At 41.6% G+C, this 19,617-nt stretch overlaps 1 protein-coding gene across 2 annotated transcripts in view; it reads right to left on the reverse strand.

Moving 5' to 3' along the window:
• Positions 1–19,617, reverse strand: part of IL12RB1 (interleukin 12 receptor subunit beta 1) — a 253,753-nt gene that overhangs the window by 98,548 nt on the left and 135,588 nt on the right. For both annotated transcript variants that reach the window (XM_044280404.1, XM_044280414.1), the window contains 2 exons: positions 7,689–7,834; positions 1,999–2,071 (listed from right to left, as the gene is read on the reverse strand). In XM_044280404.1, coding sequence (XP_044136339.1) covers positions 1,999–2,071; positions 7,689–7,834 — 219 coding nt within the window. The remainder of the gene's footprint in view (positions 1–1,998; positions 2,072–7,688; positions 7,835–19,617) is intronic.

Consider the following 19,617-nt stretch of genomic DNA (forward strand, 5'->3'; position numbering starts at 1 on the left):
TTCTAACAAGGCAGAAACCTGATTAGAGGTCATTTTAATATTGAGATCCGCTTCCCAGGGTGCACTGTAAGGAAATGTCCAAGGGTCATCATAGTTATTTAGGCCTAATTGTTTATAAATTGTGGAGATGGTCTTTGTAGGTGGCATGTGTTGAAATGCAAGATTCTCATAGGACGAAGGAGATATATACTATATATTCTGGAAAGGAGGTAAGGGCAGAGATGGACCTATGTGAGATCTGTCTCCCTAGTTGGTTGAGATAGTAAGTTGGTTAAGTTAGTGGAGGGAGGGATTTCTTCAAGCACCAAGGTCAAAAAGACAATGCTTCCTCCATCTGTATCCATAGATTATGGCTATATCTCAGCCAATCTATTACTCTGTTGAGGAGGACTGTTTTACAAAATTGGAGAGGATCAGGAAGTCCAATCCCATTCTTGTTCTCTGGTCTGACCAAAGGTCTAAAGGCGATTCTAGGTTGCTTTGAGATCCAAATAAAGTTCAATAGTGGTGGGTAATTTAATTCATATAATTTAGTGAGTTTGGTTGATACTTAGATAACAGGATCTTCATCAGTCAAAGGAGGAATCTTGGTCTAATGTACCGGTAACTTTTTCTGTTTTAAAGAATGAGGTATTAAGAACCTGAGATTTCCCAATGGGGTTTTCCAGGACAAATTGAAAATAAAGCCTTATGTTGTGCCTGCTGTAAGAACTTACCTGTATAAAGCACCACCAATTCCCCGATCTAGTCAGCAGCCGTGTGATGGCCCCATTTCTTTTCTTGGCACTTCTACTGACGTGCCATTCTGGATACAGAGGCCTATCTTCTGGTATGTGCTATGCAATGTTGTCATCAATGATGACATATACATTGCCTTTTGAAACTTAGAAAATACAGCAAGAGTAGCAGCACTTCTGCACCTAATGCATTTGAAATGTAGCATAATAACTGTGGACATGATTGTGATAACTGTGTAAAAAGACTGTAGAAGTGTGATAAAAGAGTTGCGGGCACCGCATCACACAATAATCAAAATGGGAGCAACATATATGCAAAGCAAAATCAAAATATGAAAAAACATGGACACCAAAAAATATAAAACATACACAATCTATTAGACTTCAATTTATAAAGATTGTGATCTAATACATTGTGTATTCATTTATTATATTGTTGGGTGTGCAAATGTTCTTTTTTCGTGTTTTGTTTTAAGCTGTAGAATCGGACTTCAATTCAGTTCAGTTGCCTTCCCCAAGTACTAACAGTGTCTCCATACTCCCAGGACTGTATGGCAGACCCACATAACAACTGGATGGTCACAAGGACAAATTATACAATATGGATTCAAATTCAGAAAGCACAGAAACTTTGAAGATTTATAGGAACCAATCAAAAACTCCTCCCTCATTTAACCAGGCTAAGCAAGTTGATAAAATGAACCAGATCCTATGACAGCCTCAAATAATGCTACCGAACAGGAGAAGATAAGGCAGCAAGGAATTTTATTTTGTGCATAACACAATTATAGCTCCATCTCATACTCATTATTATCTTACATAGTCCCCCTTCCTCTATCTGATAGGGACTACTGATCCACAAAGTGTTGCCCATTCACTTTGTAATCACTGCTTCATAACTTATATATGTGTTTTGTTATGGTCCTGGTTTGCTCTCTAGTAATGATTATTTTTCTGGTTAGGTTGCGTTTTCGTGCTGTAGGTGACTGGCATTTGTCCAGCATGATTTTTTTGTTTGATTAAAGCTTTTATCAATGAACTCAATGACAAACACATGATAAACTCAATTCCACTATGATCTCTTTCACACCCATTTCATTTTAATGTTTAATCGTAATTTTAATTAATCGTATAATATAACATAATACATTGTTTATCTCTGCTTATGTACAAGTGAATGTGCACCTTTACAATACAGATCGTATTATAAATGGTTATATAATATAAATGGTTATATTTTCTATATTATAGATAACCCTACCTTTGCAAACGGGTATGCCATCACGACCTGGATGGCAAGTAGTTGAAGTACTGGTTTTGCAGGGTAATGGATCCTAGAAAAACAATTGGTATTGAAAATTAGCATCAGACATTTTGTTATGACATATACTGCAAAGATAGTAACACAATATCATAGTTTATAAAGCTGCAAAAAAAGACATCCGTTCGTCCAATTCAGCCTTGTTATTCTGCAAGTTGATCCAGATGAGGGCAAACAACCCATAAGGGTTGTTTTCCTCATTTCAGGGGAAACTATTGCTTCCTGACTCCAATAAGGCAATCAGAATAACTCCCTGGATCAATGACCCTTCTCCAGAAATCTAGTAACTATATCATGTAATATTATTACACTCCAGAAATACATCCAGGCCCCTCTTAAACTATTTTAATGAGTTCACCGTCACCACCATCCTCGTCAATGTTTCTGTACAAATCTTTTTTCCTCTAGACGCAGAGGATGTCTCCTCGTCACAGTCACAGTCCTGTGAATAAATAGATGATGGGATAGATCTCTGTACTGACCCCTGATATTTTTATACATAGTTATTAAATCTCCTTCAGTCATCTTTTTTCTAAAGTGAATAACCCCAATTTTGATAATCTTTCAGGGTACTGTAGTTGCCCCTTTCCAGTTATTACTTTAGTTGCCCTTCTCTGAACCCTCTCCAGCTCTGCTATGTCTGCCTTGTTCACAGGAGCCCAGAACTGTACACAGTACTCCATTTGTGGTCTGACTAGTGATTTGTAAAGTGGCAGGACTATGTTCTCATCACGGGCATCTATGCCCCTTTTGATGCAACCCATTATCTTATTGGCCTTGGCAGCAGCTGCCTGACACTGGTTTTTACAGCTTAGTTTGCTATTCACTAAAATTCCTAGGTCCTTTTCCATGTCAGTGTTACCCAGTGTTTTACCATTTGGTATGTACTGGTGACTTGCATTATTCCTTCCCACGTGTATAACCTTACATTTGTCAGTGTTAAACCTCATCTGCCACTTCTCTGCCCAAGCCTCCAATCTATCCAGATCCATCTGTAGCAGTATACTGTCTTCTTCCATGTTAATTACTTTATACAGTTTAGTGTTATCTGCAAAAACTGATATTTTACTGTGCAAGTCTTCTACAAGATAATTAATAAATATGTTGAAGAGAATAGGGACCAATACTGACCCCCGTGGTACCTCACTAGTGACAGTGACCCAATCTGAGTGTGTACCATTAATAACCACCCTCTGTTTTCTATCACTGAAACAGTATCAGGAAGCTGGGGACGTCCTCTCCCCCCGGGGTCGGAGGGTGCGGCGTGGGATACGGGCCTCCCTTCGGCCTGACAGAACCATGGGCGCCCCAGCAGCTACTGCGCATATTTAGATAACAGCTGTGGCCTTTCTGGAGGAGGTTCCTGGTCCATACCCACACCCTCTGATTAGATCCTGGCTCAGTGCTGAGTTATTCCACCTTATGGTGAGACATACGAAGCTTCCTAGGCATTTTGTTCGCTGTTCCCTGCTGACTTTCCTTGTACCAACTTTGACCAATCTCCGCTTCTGACCCTGTGCATTCTGCCTTAGGGTCCATTCACACATCCGTATGTGTTTTGCGAACCACACATCGCCGGCACTGTAATAGAATATGCCTAATCTTGTCTGCAATTGCGGACAAGAATAGGACATGTTCTATTTTTTTGGGGAACGGAATTCTGCCCCGAAAGTGCGGGTCTGCATTTCCGGATCTAGGCAGCACCGTGCGACCCCATAGAAATGAATGGGTCCGCAATTCCGTACAGCAAAATGCGGAACAGAATTGCGGACGTGTGAATTAGTGATGAGCGGGAGGTGCCATATTCGATTTCGCGATATTTCGCGAATATTCGAATGAATATTCGTGTTATATTCGTCGAAATCGAATATTCGTAATTATTCCAATTATCGCGAATAATATACAAATTTTTATTTTTTTTCGCGTATTGCGATTATTTATCTTGATAGTATAAGGCAACGTTCCTATGCTAATTGACTATGGCTAGGCTAATATGTGTATTTTACGAAATTTCGTGATTTGCTCTAACTTCGTCTCTTAGAATATTACGAATATTCTAAAAGACGAAGTTAGAGCAATATTACGAAATTTCGTAAAATACACATATAGATTGTAATTTAGCTAATATAGGCTTTTTTTGCCTCTAAATTTTTTTTGCCTCTTCTGAACTTAAGTTTTGTAAAATATGTACACTATTAAAAAATATTACTATAGCAGTATATTAGCTTAAATACAATCTATGTGTATTTTACGAAATTTCGTAATATTGCTCTAACTTCGTCTTTTAGAATATTCGTAATATTCTAAAAGACGAAGTTAGAGCAATATTAAGAACATTTGCAAAAGCCGAAAATGCGATGCGAGTAATATAATACGAAATAGTCGCATGAAGATTTCAACTTAGCACTGCTATATTCCATATTCTAGCCTAATATAGAATATAGCTGTGCTAAGTTAGCACTGCTATATTCCATACTAGGCTAGAATATGGAATATTGCAGTGCTAATTTGAAATCTTCATGCGAATATTTCGTATTATATTACTCGCATCGCAATTTCGGCTTTTGCAAATGTTCTTAATATTGCTCTAACTTCGTCTTTTAGAATATTACGAATATTCTAAAAGACGAAGTTAGAGCAATATTACGAAATTTCTAAAAGACGAAGTTAGAGCAATATTACGAAATTTCGTAAAATACACATAGATTGTATTTAAGCTAATATACTGCTATAGTAATATTTTTTAACAGTGTACATATTTTACAAAACTTAAGTTCAGAAGAGGCAAAAAAAATTTAGAGGCAAAAAAAGGGATTATAGCACTATATTAGCTAAATTACAATCTATATGTGTATTTTACGAAATTTCGTAATATTGCTCTAACTTCGTCTTTTAGAATATTCGTAATATTCTAAAAGACGAAGTTAGAGCAATATTAAGAACATTTGCAAAAGTCGAAATTGCGATGCGAGTAATATAACACGAAATAATCGCATGAAGATTTCAACTTAGCACTGCTATATTCCATATTCTAGCCTAGTATGGAATATAGCAGTGCTAACTTAGCACAGCTATATTCCATATTAGGCTAGAATATGGAATATAGCAGTGCTAAATTGAAATCTTCATGCGATTATTTCGTGTTATATTATTCGCATCGCAATTTGCGAAATTTCGTAAAATACACATATAGATTAGATTGTAATTTAGCTAATATGGAATATAGCAGTAAGTTGAAAACGCCACTGACTGGAGCAGCCAGGAAGCCAGGAATCCAAAGGACAGGTAAGAACAACTTTAGAGAAGTGGGAAAGAAAAAAATATAATAATAAAAAAAAAAAACGAATATTCGAATTCGCGAATATATAGAACGATATTCTAAATATTCGCGAAATCTCGAAATTGCGATATTCGAGAAAAAAATTCGCAATTCGAATATTCGCGCTCAACACTAGTGTGAATGCACCCTTAACCTTGGATTTTGCCAGACTACTCTGGGATTGTGCTTGGGTACCTCGTTCCCGGCTGCTACCTGCCAGTGGGTTTTCCTCCTCGCTGTTTTCCTTAAGCTTGCCTGTCAGAGCTTGAGAGACAGTTACTTACCCACATACAGACATTTTCTCCCAGTCCAAGCATTCTCATTTTATATACTAACCTTTTATGTGGTACAGTGTCAAATGCTTTGGAGAAGTCAAGATATACGACATCCATTGACTGACCACGGTCAAGTCTAGAACTTACCTCCTCATAGAAACTGATTAAATTAGTTTAGAGATACATACGTAAACATAAATGAATAAACCTTCCTCCATCTAGTTTTTAACCATGTCAATGCTCTTTTAAATGCACTTTTTAAACAGTTTTATTAATCTTTTAAATTTTATTTTGTCTTTATTTTAACAATGTTAATGAAGCTCTGTGCATATAGCAATCAGGAAGGTAGAAAATCAATTATCTCTACCTTCTCTGTGGTGAGTCTGGCTGTTTCAGTCTGCTGACTCTTCTCTCCTGCAGCTGCACAATTACACTGCAGCTGCATACACTACATAGACATTTAGAAATTGAACATTTGGAGGCGTTCGGTAGTCCACAGATGGTTACTCTCAATAATTTACTATCATCTACCAAATTTTCATGAAAACATTTCTTCTTATGTCAAGTATGTATAGATTCTTGAATTCTTCTTATATACCTAAAAACTTGGCATGTCTTACAACCATGCTTGTCTTCGCTCCTGCGATATCCGTCTCCTCCTGGTGCTACCTCAGATGTTGTGTTGACACTGGCAGTATGCCCGGGCATCAAATGCTCAGAGGACATGGCCACCTGACCATTCTCAATAATCAGTGCCCCTTCCAACCAATCCGGAAGTCCATCTTATCTGGCCATTAGGAGGCTCAATATGCAGACCAAACAGGTGGAAGGGTTTTACGAAATGTGAATACTAATGACCTATCCTCTGGATAAGTCATCAGTATCCGATCAGTGGGGATCCGACACCTGGGACCCCCACTGATAAGATGTTTCGAGACAGCATCGGCGGTACTGTGAGTGCCGCTGGCTTCTCGCAGCTCACCAAGCACAGCGCCGTACATTGTAGAGTGGCTGTGCTCGGTATCGCAGCTCAGCCCCATTCAATTGAATGAAGCTGAGCTGCAACTAGGCCACGTGACCAATGAACATGTTGTCACTTGGCCTAGAGAAAGCTGAGAGAAAGTCATGGCACTCATAGGAGCGGCAATGCCTTCTCGAACAGCTGATTGGCGGGGTTCCTGGGTGTCAAATCCCCACCGATCAGATACTGATAACCTATCCAGAGTTACCGTATAAGTTGGACAACACCTTTAAGTTCCTGCACTTTAAGGGAGTTTAGGATATGCAGAAAGATCACTCAGTAGTAGGTTATGCTCTTTTCCATATTTATCAGTTTCCTCATAATGCAGTGATCTATGCATGCAATACTAACAAACTCGAAGATGGAACAATACATTTCCACACATTGGGCCAGATTTATCAATAGCTCAAGTCAGAATAATGGAGCGAAAAAGTCGCAAATTTTTGCACAATCGCTTAAACTGCACAAAAAATTGCGCCTTTTTTTGGCTCTGCACTATGCTTGGCAGTTTTCTGAAAGTGGCGTGTTTTCTTATGTAAATTAATCTCTAGACAGATTTTCTATTGCGACAATTTAAAAAGTCGCAAAAAATTCGCAAAATCACTCCAGCATGGACTATGCTTATCTTATGCGACTTTTTAACAGAACATGCAACTTTTTTGTAAAGACGTACGACTTTTGTAAAGCTGCTTACTGATGGATAAACTGCTACCGTCAAACCACATTTATCACAGTCCTAGGCCGAATGCACATGGCCATTGTTCACGGCCGTGAGCGGTCGGTGGGACCCGCGGCCTGGATTCCCCCATTGGATTTGTACACACATACAAGCACCTCTTATTAAAGTATAAAAGTTTAGAATCACTGGGAAACCCTCATAAGTTACATTGGTGTCATTAGTTTTTATTCAATTTCATTCATTATACAGTATGTGCTAACATTTTTGTTAAATTATAAATATATTTGCATAATTACAATGTATGTATTTTATTGATTAGTAAGTTAGACATCTTACCGGATACAGGGGATGTTCTTTATATCTCACTTCTTTTGCAGTATTAAATAACATGGGAAAGAGATTAATCCTTTTCCAAGAAACTGTTATATTGCTGCTTTCTCTAGTAATAGTGATTTTATTGTGGTCGGGGGGGTCCAATTTAACTAATAGATAAAAAAATAAAAATAAACAAGCAATAATTTGAAACAGAAGACTAGTAAAATATTACATTAATTCTATCTAGGCTATTATTCAAGATCTCAAGATAATCTTCTGGAGTAGAGATGAGCGAAGTTTTGAAAAATTTGATTTTGCTGATTCACCGAAGTTTGTCAAGAAATTTGATTTGTTCTGAATTAATTCGTAATGAATCGCTATAAATCAGGTATACCCAGGCCACTCTGCCATTCATATTCTTCCAACTTGGTGGCCCAATTTCAGTGGGAAGGCTTGGAAGTTAACCCTTTCACAACCATCGACGGTACATTTACGTTTGCAGCCGGGCATTTAAAAATGGTTCTCGCTGGTGCGTGCAGTGGGCGCTATGACCACCGGATGTCTTCTGTTTTAAAGAACAGATACCAGGTGCTAATGTCCATGACTGGCAGTAATGCTGGTCGCGGACTTTTAACCCTTCAGATGCCGTGGTAATCCGGTTGTGCTCTGGCTCCCCCCAGCGGAATCAGGTGAGCTGGAGCATGTATGCAGCAGCCCCTGTGCTCCTGTGTGATGGTACCAGAGACGGTAGACAGCATTTAGGCAGGAAAACCTTCCTCAAAGCAAAAAAATTGAGGGATCCACAACAGGGAGGACCATAATCCCATGATTCATTACCACAAAGCGCGAAAAGATTCGGATTCATGTCGTATTGTATTTTTCCTAAACTTTGGACCGAATTCCACTTTGGATGCTTTGATTCGCTCAACACTACTCTGGAGTGTACACCAAAACAGGTCCTGTTCCTGTGTATTATACAGTCATGTGAAAAAATTAGGACACCCTTTGAAAGCATGTGGTTTTTTGTAACATTTTTAATAAAAGGTTATTTCATCTCCGTTTCAACAATACAGAGAGATTAAAGTAATCCAACTAAACAAAGAAAACTGAAGAAAAGTCTTTTCAAGATCTTCTGTAAATGTCATTCTACAAAAATGCCTATTCTAACTGAGGAAAAAGATAGGACACCCTTGCCCCTAATAGCGAGTGTTACCTCCTTTGGCTGAAATAACTGCAGTGAGACGGTTCTTGTAGCCATCTACCAGTCTTCGACATCGGTCTGAGGAAATTTTACCCCACTCCTCAATGCAGAACTTTTTCAGCTGTGAGATGTTTGAGGGGTTTCTTGCACGTACAGCCCTTTTCAAGTCACCCCACAGCATCTCAATGGGATTCAAATCTGGACTTTGACTTGGCCATTCCAGGACTCTCCATTTCTTCTTTTTCAGCCAATCTTTGGTTGATTTACTAGTATGTTTTGGGTCATTGTCATGTTGCATGGTCCAGTTCCGCTTCAGCTTTAATTTTCTAACTGATGGTCTCACATGTTCTTCAAGCACCTTCTGATACACAGTAGAATTCATCGTGGATTCTATGATGGTGAGCTGACCAGGTCCTGCTGCAGCAAAGCAGCCCCAAACCATGACACTTCCACCTCCATGCTTCACAGTTGGTATGAGGTTCTTTTCTTGGAATGCTGTGTTTGGTTTACGCCAAACATGTCCTCTGCTGTTGTGTCCAAATAATTCAATTTTGGACTCATCTGTCCAAAGAACATTATTCCAGAAGTCCTGGTCTTTGTCAACTTTATCTCTGGCAAATGTCAGTCTGGCCTCGATGTTTCTCTTGGAAAGCAAAGGTTTCCTCCTTGCACACCTCCCATGCAAGTTAAACTTGTACAGTCTCTTTCTGATTGTAGAGGCATGTACTTCTACATCAACAGTAGCCAGAGCCTGCTGTAGTTCTCGAGATGACACTTTAGGGTTTTCGGAGACCTCTTTTAGCATCTTGCGGTCTGCTCTTGGGGTGAACTTGCTGGGGCGACCAGTCCTGGGCATGTTGGCAGTTGTTTTGAAAGCCCTCCACTTGTAGACTATCTTCCGGACAGTGGAATGGCTGATTTCAAAATCTTTTGAGATCTTTTTAAATCCCTTCCCAGACTCATAGGCTGCTACAATCTTTTTTCTGAAGTCCTCTGACAGCTCTTTTGCTCTCACCATGGTGCTCACTCTCACTTCAACAGTCAGGAGCACACCAAACTAAATGTCTGAGGTTTAAATAGGGCAAGCCTCATTCAACATGCAGAGTAACGATCTACTAATTATGTGCACCTGGTGTGATATACCTGTGTGAGATCTGAGCCAATTTAAGAGGGAATACATGTGAGGGTGTCCTATCTTTTTCCTCAGTTAGAATAGGCATTTTTGTAGAATGACATTTACAGAAGATCTTGAAAAGACTTTTCTTCAGTTTTCTTTGTTTAGTTGGATTACTTTAATCTCTCTGTATTGTTGAAATGGAGATGAAATAACCTTTTATTAAAAATGTTACAAAAAACCACATGCTTTCAAAGGGTGTCCTAATTTTTTCACATGACTGTATGAGAGATGGCCATACACATAATTTTGTTGCTAATTCTTATAGTGTAAGGGTACTTGCGGAAGGACGGATCCGACAGGCTGTTCACCCTGTCAGATCCGTCCTTCTGCTATTTCGGCGTGCTGCCAGACCGCCGCTCCATCCCTATTGACTATAAAGGTGGACGGGGCGGCGCTCTGTTGCAGTACGGCAGTTCGCGGTCAGAGGCCGCTGGACTAAAAAGTCGGACATGCAGGACTTTTAGTCGGGCGGCCTTTCTCCGTGCACTGCTGTACTGTGCCAGAGCGCCGCCCCATCCCCATTATAGTCAATGGGGATGGAGCGGCGGTCCACTTTATACCACATTTATTATGGGTCTCTAGACACTTTTTTTAAAACTTACTTGACAAGGTGCGCAGTTAAACAGGAAAGGGACATGCCTTATTGAAAAAGGGGTGTGAAGATGCAACAACAAGTGCCATAACTGGACTAAAACGTTGGCACAAAGTAGGCTAACCAATAGATGGTGTAAAGTTAGACAAAAGTATCCGAAGAAGCACCAGATTTATCATATTTTAAGCTGCTTTGATAAATCTAACACATCTTTAGACTTTCTATTTCAAGTCATTGGGGGTCAGTTATCAAACTGGTGTGAAGTAGAACTGGCTTGCTTACCCATAGCAACCAATCAGATTCCACCTTTCATTTTGGACAGCTCCTTTGGAAAATGAAAGGTGGAATCTGATTGGTTGTTATGGGCAACTAAGGCTACTTTCACACTTGCGTTCGGAGCGGATCCGTCTGGTATCTGCACAGACGGATCCGCACCTATAATGCAAACGCTTAGATCCGTTCAGAACGGATCCGTTTGCATTACCATTTTTTTTTTTTTCATAGTAATGCAAACGGATCCGTTTTGACTTTACATTGAAAGTTAATGGGGGACGGATCCGTTTGAAAATTGAGCCATATTGTGTCAACTTCAAACGGATCCGTCCCCATTGACTTCCATTGTAAGTCTGGACGGATCCGTTTGCCTCCGCACGGCCAGGCGGACACCCGAACGCTGCAAGCAGCGTTCAGGTGTCCGCCTGCTGAGCGGAGCGGAGCCCAAACGCTGCCAGACTGATGCATTCTGAGCGGATCCGCATCCACTCAGAATGCATTAGGGCTGGACGAATCCGTTCGGGGCCGCTTGTGAGACCCTTTAAACGGAACTCACAAGCAGAGCCCCAAACGCAATGTGAAAGTAGCCTCAGCCAGTTCTACTTTACACCAGTTTGATAAATGTGCCCCATTGTCTGTATATTAGACAGGATTAGCAAATCTTTCCTATTATCTCTGACCACGGCAGACGCTTCACACGCAGGTTTTTATGCCTAAATTGAGGACTGTTAAGCAGTATGAAAAATACATATAGAAGACGCAGCACTAAAATATTCACAACTATTCCCCTTCTGCTAACTTTATGCAACTTAAAGGGATTTTCTAGTTACTAAAAAAAAAAAAAGAATTCACCAGCATTCACCCTTACTACATTATGTAACTCAGATGTTGACTTCTCCAGCGTAATTGCTATTCGTGACCCGAATCCTGTATTTACATCCTGCCACAAGGCATACAGGGAGTGTCTGTAGCATGTCTGTTAGAAAAACCCAACCCTAAGGGCTCATGCACACAAATGTATTTTCTTTCCTTATCCAGTCAGGTTTTTTTGCGGACCATATATGGAACCATTCATTTCGATGGGTCCGCAAAAGAAACAGAAGTAACTCCCTGTGCATTCCATTTCCGTATGTCCGTTCTGCAAAAAAATAGAACATGTCCTATTATTTTCTGCATTACGGACAAGGAGAGAACTGTTCTATTAGGGGCCAGCCAGAATGCAAACGGACATTATCCGTATTTTTTGCAAATCCATTTTTGCGGCCCGCAAAATACATTCAGTTGTGTGCATGAGCCCTAAGACACAGATTCATTGCAGACCTCACACCTACAGGACAGGGTCCAGGAGAATGAGTAGAACACCACCCTCAGAGGCAAGGTACCACCAGGCGTACCCGGCCCCGTGTCGCTAGACCGCAGGTTGCGCAGGATCCGCTTCAAGAGCAGCAGAGTGGGCTGGTGCTGTCGGATTACGTGGTGAGGCATACACCAGCAGCCCAGCCCTCCCTGGACCTAGTACCAGCACTGCCGTACAACCTGGTGAAGTAGCGAGCACCAGAAGGGCAGTTGAAGCTGGTACGGTGGCACGTGCAGTAGTGACCCCGTCGCAGCCACCGCAAAGACGTGCCCGTAGAGCCCCTAGAATCCCAGAGGTGCTGGCAAACCCTGATTGGCAGTCCCCAACTTCAGCCGCACCTGTAGTTTTCCCTTTCACTGCCCAGTCTGTAGTTCGGGTTGAGACGGCTCAGATCGGTTCGGCCCTGGGATTTTTTGAGCTGTTCTTGACTGCGGAGCTTTTAGACATAGTTGTGGCCGAAACAAACAGGTATGCCACACAATTTATCACCGCTAACCCGGGAAGCTTTTATGCCCAGCCTTTCCGGTGGAAACCAGTCCAAGTTTCCGAACTTAAAACTTTTCTGGGCCTCCTCCTCAACATGGGCCTGACAAAAAAGCATGAATTGCGGTCATATTGGTCCACGAACCCGATTCATCACATGCCCATGTTCTCTGCTGCCATGTCCAGGGCACGTTTTGAGGCCATCCTGCGGTTCCTGCACTTTAGTGACAACACCGCCTCCCGTCCCAGGGGCCACCCTGCTTTTGACCGGCTCCACAAAATTCGGCCCCTCATAGACCATTTCAACCAGAAATTTGCAGATATTTATACCCCAGAGCAAAACATCTGCATAGACGAGTCCCTGATACATTTTACCGGGCGCCTTGGCTTCAAACAATACATCCCAAGCAAGCGCGCCCGGTATGGGGTCAAATTGTATAAGCTCTGTGAAAGGGCCACAGGCTATACCCACATATTTCGGGTCTATGAGGGAAAAGATCAGACCCTGGAGCCGGTCGGTTGCCCTGACTACCTGGGGAGCAGTGGGAAGACAGTTTGGGACTTGGTGTCACCCTTATTCAGCAAGGGGTACCATCTTTATGTGGACAATTTTTACACAAGTGTGGCCCTCTTTAGGCATTTGTTTCTAGAACGGATTGGCGCCTGTGGTACCGCGCGAACTAGTCGCGCGGGCTTCCCCCAACGGCTCGTTACCACCCGTCTTGCAAGGGGGCAGAGGGCCGCACTGTGTAATGAAGAACTGCTCGCGGTGAAATGGAGAGACAAGCGTGACGTTTACATGCTCTCCTCCATTCACGCAGACACGACAATACAAATTGAGCGAGCAACCCGTGTCATTGAAAAGCCCCTCTCAGTCCACGACTATAACCTCCACATGGGAGGGGTCGACTTCAATGACCAGATGTTGTCTCCGTATTTAGTTTCCCGATGCACCAGACGCTGGTATAAGAAGGTGTCTGTATATTTAATTCAATTGGCTCTGTACAATAGTTTTGTTCTCTACAGTAAGGCTGGGAGAACTGGATCCTTCCTCAAATTTCAGGAAGAGATCATCGAGAACCTCCTGTATCCAGGAGGTTCCGTGGCCCCAACCACCAGTGTAGTTAGCCGTCTACACGAGCGACATTTCCCCAATGTCGTTCCTGGTACCTCAACCCAACAGTCACCCCGAAAAAGATGTCGTGTCTGTAGCAGGAGTGGAATAAGGCGTGACACCCGCTATTTCTGTCCTGACTGTCCGGACCACCCTGCCCTATGCTTTGGAGAGTGTTTCCGGAAGTACCACTCACAGGTACACTATTAGCATAGGGATCATCTCACCAGGACAGGCACACAGGGCTATTAGGGCCCATTCACTCACTGCTGCTGCAAACGTCTCCTTTCACATGGGACAAAGTGCATAACGCACTTCGCCACATCTTTGGGCGATTTGCGCTTTGCACAATGACCCATGGGGAAGGAGAGGTTTGTTCTATAAAGGTAAAAAAAAAAAAAAAAAAAAAAAAAAAACACACCAGTAAGCAAACACGTTAATGTTCAGTTAAAAAAGTTAAAGTTTATATGTTCTGTTGCAAAGTTAATAAAATTATTGCGTTGCGGCCTGGTTTTTTCTTTTTTTTTTTTTGTCTTTTTACCTTCCAGGTGGACCAACCGATCTACTAGCTGCAGCACCGATGTGCATTCTGACAGAAGCATTGCGCTGCTGTCAGATTACACGCAAGTCGGTGTAGGCGGCGTTCCTATGCTTTGGCAAACACTTTGTATATATATATAAAAAAAAATAAAAAAAAATAAAAAAAAATCCCGGCAATGATTTATTCATCCACATCGATTGATGCGAGCCAGGGCATACGAGCTAAGTGGGTATGGATGTAGGGCGGAGCTCCTATGTCCTGGCAGACGCCTTTCCCCTCCATTTTTTTTTTTGGGCAGAGATTTTTTCATCCACATTGATCGATGCGAATGAAGAAATCTGTGCCGTTCATTTTTTTCTTTCAGCCCAGAGGCTGAACGGAAAAAAAAATCTCATTACCTGTATGCTCAATATAAGGAGAATAGCAGAAACTCCTAATGCTGGCCATACATGTAATGATTGCGGAGACCCTCAAATGCCAGGGCAGTACAAACACCCCACAACTGACCCCATTTTGGAAAGAAGACACCCCAAGGTATTTGCTGAGGGGCATATTGAGTCCATGAAAGATTTAAATTTTTGTCCTAAGTTAGCGGAAAGTGAGACTTTGTGAGAAAAAATAAATAAATCAATTTCCGCTAACTTATGCAAAAAAAAAAAAATTTCTATGAACTTGCCAGGCCCCTCATTGGATACCTTGGGGTGTCTTCTTTCCAAAGTGGGGTCACATGTGGGGTATTTATACTGCCCTGGCTTTTTAGGGGCCCTAAAGCATGAGAAGAAGTATGGGATCCAAATGTCTAAAAATGCCCTCCTAAAAGGAATTTGGGCCCCTTTGCGCATCTAGGCTGCAAAAAAGTGTCACACATCTGGTATCGCCGTACTCAGGAGAAGTTGGGCAATGTGTTTTGGGGTGTCATTTTACATATACCCATGCTGGGTGAGATAAACATCTTGATCAAATGCCAACTTTGTATAAAAAAATTGGAAAAGTTGTCTTTTGCCAGGATATTTCTCTCACCCAGCATGGGTATATGTAAAATGACACCCCAAAACACATTCCCCAACTTCTCCTGAGTACGGCGATACCAGATGTGTGACACTTTTTTGATGCCAAGGTGGGCAAAGGGGCACATATTCCAAAGTGCACCTTTCGGATTTCACCGGTCATTTTTTACAGATTTTGATTGCAAAGTACTTCTCACACATATGGGCCCCTAAATTGCCAGGGCAGTATAACTACGCCACAAGTGACCCCATTTTGGAAAGAAGACACCCCAAGGTATTCCGTGAGGGGCATGGCGAGTTCCTAGAATTTTTTATTTTTTGTCGCAAGTTAGTGGAATATGAGACTTTGTAAGGAAAAAAGAGAAAAAAAAATAAATCATAATTTTCCGCTAACTTGTGACAAAAAATAAAAAATTCTAGGAACTCGCCATGCCCCTCACGGAATACCTTGGGGTGTCTTCTTTCCAAAATGGGGTCACTTGTGGCCTAGTTATACTGCCCTGGCAATTTAGGGGCCCAAATGTGTGAGAAGTACCTTGCAATCAAAATGTGTAAAAAATGGCCTGCAAAATCTGAAAGGTGCACTTTGGAATATGTGCCCCTTTGCCCACCTTGGCAGCAAAAAAGTGTGACACATCTGGTATCGCCGTACTCAGGAGAAGTTGGGGAATGTGTTTTGGGGTGTCATTTTACATATACCCATGCTGGATGAGAGAAATATCTTGGCAAAAGACAACTTTTCCCATTTTTTTATACAAAGTTGGCATTTGACCAAGATATTTTTCTCACCCAGCATGGGTATATGTAAAATGACACCCCAAAACACATTCCCCAACTTCTCCTGAGTACGGCGATACCAGATGTGTCACACTTTTTTGCTGCCAAGGTGGGCAAAGGGGCACATATTCCAAAGTGCACCTTTTGGATTTCACCGGTCATTTTTTACACATTTTGATTGCAAAGTTCTTCTCACACATTTGGGCCCCTAAATTGCCAGGGCAGTATAACTACCCCACAAGTGACCCCATTCTGGAAAGAAGACACCCCAAGGTATTCTGTGAGGGGCATGGTGAGTTCCTAGAATTTTTTTATTTTTTGTCGCAAGATAGTGGAATATGAGACTTTGTAAGAAAAAAATAAATAAAAAATCATCATCATTTTCCGCTAACTTGTGACAAAAAATAAAAAGTTCTATGAACTCACTATGCCCATCAGCGAATACCTTAGGGTGTCTACTTTCCGAAATGGGGTCATTTGTGGGGGTTTTCTACTGTTTGGGCATTGTAGAACCTCAGGAAACATGACAGGTGCTCAGAAAGTCAGAGCTGTTTCAAAAAGCGGAAATTCACATTTTTGTACCATAGTTTGTAAATGCTATAACTTTTACCCAAACCATTTTTTTTTTTGCCCAAACATTTTTTTTTATCAAAGACATGTAGAACAATAAATTTGGTGAAAAATTTATATATGGATGTCGTTTTTTTTGCAAAATTTTACAGCTGAAAGTGAAAAATGTCATTTTTTTGCAAAAAAATCGTTACATTTTGATTAATAACAAAAAAAGTAAAAATGCCAGCAGCAATGAAATACCACCAAATGAAAGCTCTATTAGTGAGAAGAAAAGGAGGTAAAATTCATTTGTATGGTAAGTTGCATGACCGAGCGATAAACGGTGAAAGTAGTGTAGTGCCGAAGTGTAAAAAGTGCTCTGGTCATGAAGGGGGTTTCACCTAGCGGGGCTGAAGTGGTTAAGGAGTTGGTGGGCGCTAGTGATGATCGAGCATGCTCGGCTGAACACAAGTTCGACTCGAGCATCTCGATGCTCGGCACATGGCGGTATTCGGCCACATGGGTCTCCACCCCACACGTTTCTTGCTAATAAACATGCAGGTAGGTACTGCCCTCACTGTAATGCCGTAGCCATGTTGGCTGCTGGCATTACAGTGATTGGCTGGCCGGAACGCATCATGTTTGGCTCATTCTTAGTCAGAGAGAGCTGTGCTGAGGAAGGGACAGACATTGTAGGGAGTTATTTAAGAATATTTTTACCACCAAAAACTTTTTAGAGACCCAAAAGTCCTTTTAAGGACTAATATGTGTAGCAGCAGCAATCTATATTTTTAGCGCAACCTGCATTAAATAGCATACAATAGTTAGGCTGCTGCAGACAGCGACATTAGCTGCGCCACATCTCCAGTAAAAAATTTGCGCATCCCCAAAAAAATCTGGGACATCCAGTGTACTTTTTCTGTAGATGGTGTCCGCTGCGGACAGTGACATTAGCTGCACCACATCTCCAGTGTAAAGTGTGCACATCCCAAAAATATCTGACATCCAGTGTACTTTTTCCATAGACGGTGTCCACTTCTGACAGTGACATAACCAGGTGTCTCTACCGGGACTCTGAACCCATGGTATGTCTCTACTCTTTCATTTACCTTCCTCCAAAAATCTTCGATCTCTCTACATGTCCAGAGTATATGGACGTCGTCCACACCTATCTGTCCACATTTTTTACAGCTATATTCATTAGGTTTATAGAACTTCATAAAATCTTTGCGGAAGTAGTATAGTCGATATAATATATTAAATTGTATAACCCTATGGGAGAAGTTATGTGGAACCCTGTTTTTTGCGTGTATCACCTTCTGCCAAAACTCTATCTGTTGGGGAAAAAACTTCTTCCATTTGTACAATAGACAGCTGCTCAAAAAAAAGTGACAGTGTCTGCTGCAGACAGTGACATTAGCTGCGCCACATCTCCTGTGTAAAGTGTGCGCATCCCAAAAATATCTCTGATATACAGTGTACTTTTTCCGTAGACGGTGTCCGCTTCTGACAGTGACATAACCAGGGCCACATCTGCAGTGTACCGTGTGCGCTGAAAAAATTTATCTGCGACATACAGTGTCCTTTTTCTGTAGACAATGTCTGCTGCCGAAAGTGACATTAGCTGCGAGACATCTCCAGTGTAAAGTGTGCGCATCCCAAAAATATCTGACATCCAGTGTACTTTTTCCGTAGACTGTGTCCGCTGCGGACAGTGACATTAGCTGCGCCACATTTCCTGTGTAAAGTGTGCCCATCCAAAAAATATCTGTGACATACAGTATACTTTTTCAATAGACGGTGTCCGCTTCTGACAGTGACATAACTAGTGCCACATCTGCAGTGTTACGTGTGCGCTGAAAACATTTATCTGTGACATAGTGCCCTTTTTCCGTAGACAGTGTCCACTGCTGAAAGTGACATTAGCTGTGCCACATCTTCAGTGTAAAGTGTGCGCATTCAAAAAATATCTGTCACATCCAGTGTACTTTTTCCGTAGCCGGTATCTGCTGCAGACAGTGACATTATTATATGTGGTGGGCTGGTGTAGGCGTGGACACGGAGGATCAGTAACGAACAATGCACAGTGTATACAACCCTGCTGATACAAAGACCAGCAGGTACAATTAAATAAATCTAAAGACACCATAAAAGAAGGATAGTAAGTAATATCACAGACCTAATCTGTGTATAACCCCAACGCGTTTCCCCCACAATGTGGGATCATCAGGGGGTGGATAAGAATAAGGTAAGTAGATAAGAAAAAAAGGAAAAGACCATGTCAGACGGAAGGAGGTCCAAACAGTGTTGGCGTATCCATGATATATCCGTATGGCAGGTGGTGTCAAACAAAGACATACAAGGTTAAAAGATTAGACCAAATGATATTCCTGGGGGGTCTTAGAGGGAAGAGAAATATTTATACCAGACGTCTTGATCTATCAAGTATGTGCATGTCACAACGAACAGAGATGGATGTTAAGTCAAGACAGAGTATGGAGCATAATGGTGGCCAAGATTGATACCAGAAGGCACAAACCGCAGTCTTCAATATACTGGTACTCTCAGTCTTATTCCTAGTGTCCCAGGGTTAATTCAGAGTCAGCGTGACGATACACTTATGATGTAGATTGGATAACGTAACGTAAAATCTTTTTGGACCCTGGGAGGGCAAGTATATTCACTGCACCTGAGGGATTCACCACCAACATGGACTTTAACCAGTGGATGGCCATATCCTGAGAGGCCGGGTTACGTTATCCAATCTACATCATAAGTGTATCGTCACGCTGACTCTGAATTAACCCTGGGACACTAGGAATAAGACTGAGAGTACCAGTATATTGAAGACTGCGGTTTGTGCCTTCTGGTATCAA

Source organism: Bufo gargarizans, chromosome 1 (genome assembly GCF_014858855.1).
Source record: "Bufo gargarizans isolate SCDJY-AF-19 chromosome 1, ASM1485885v1, whole genome shotgun sequence".
Classification (NCBI taxonomy): Eukaryota; Metazoa; Chordata; class Amphibia; order Anura; family Bufonidae; genus Bufo; species Bufo gargarizans.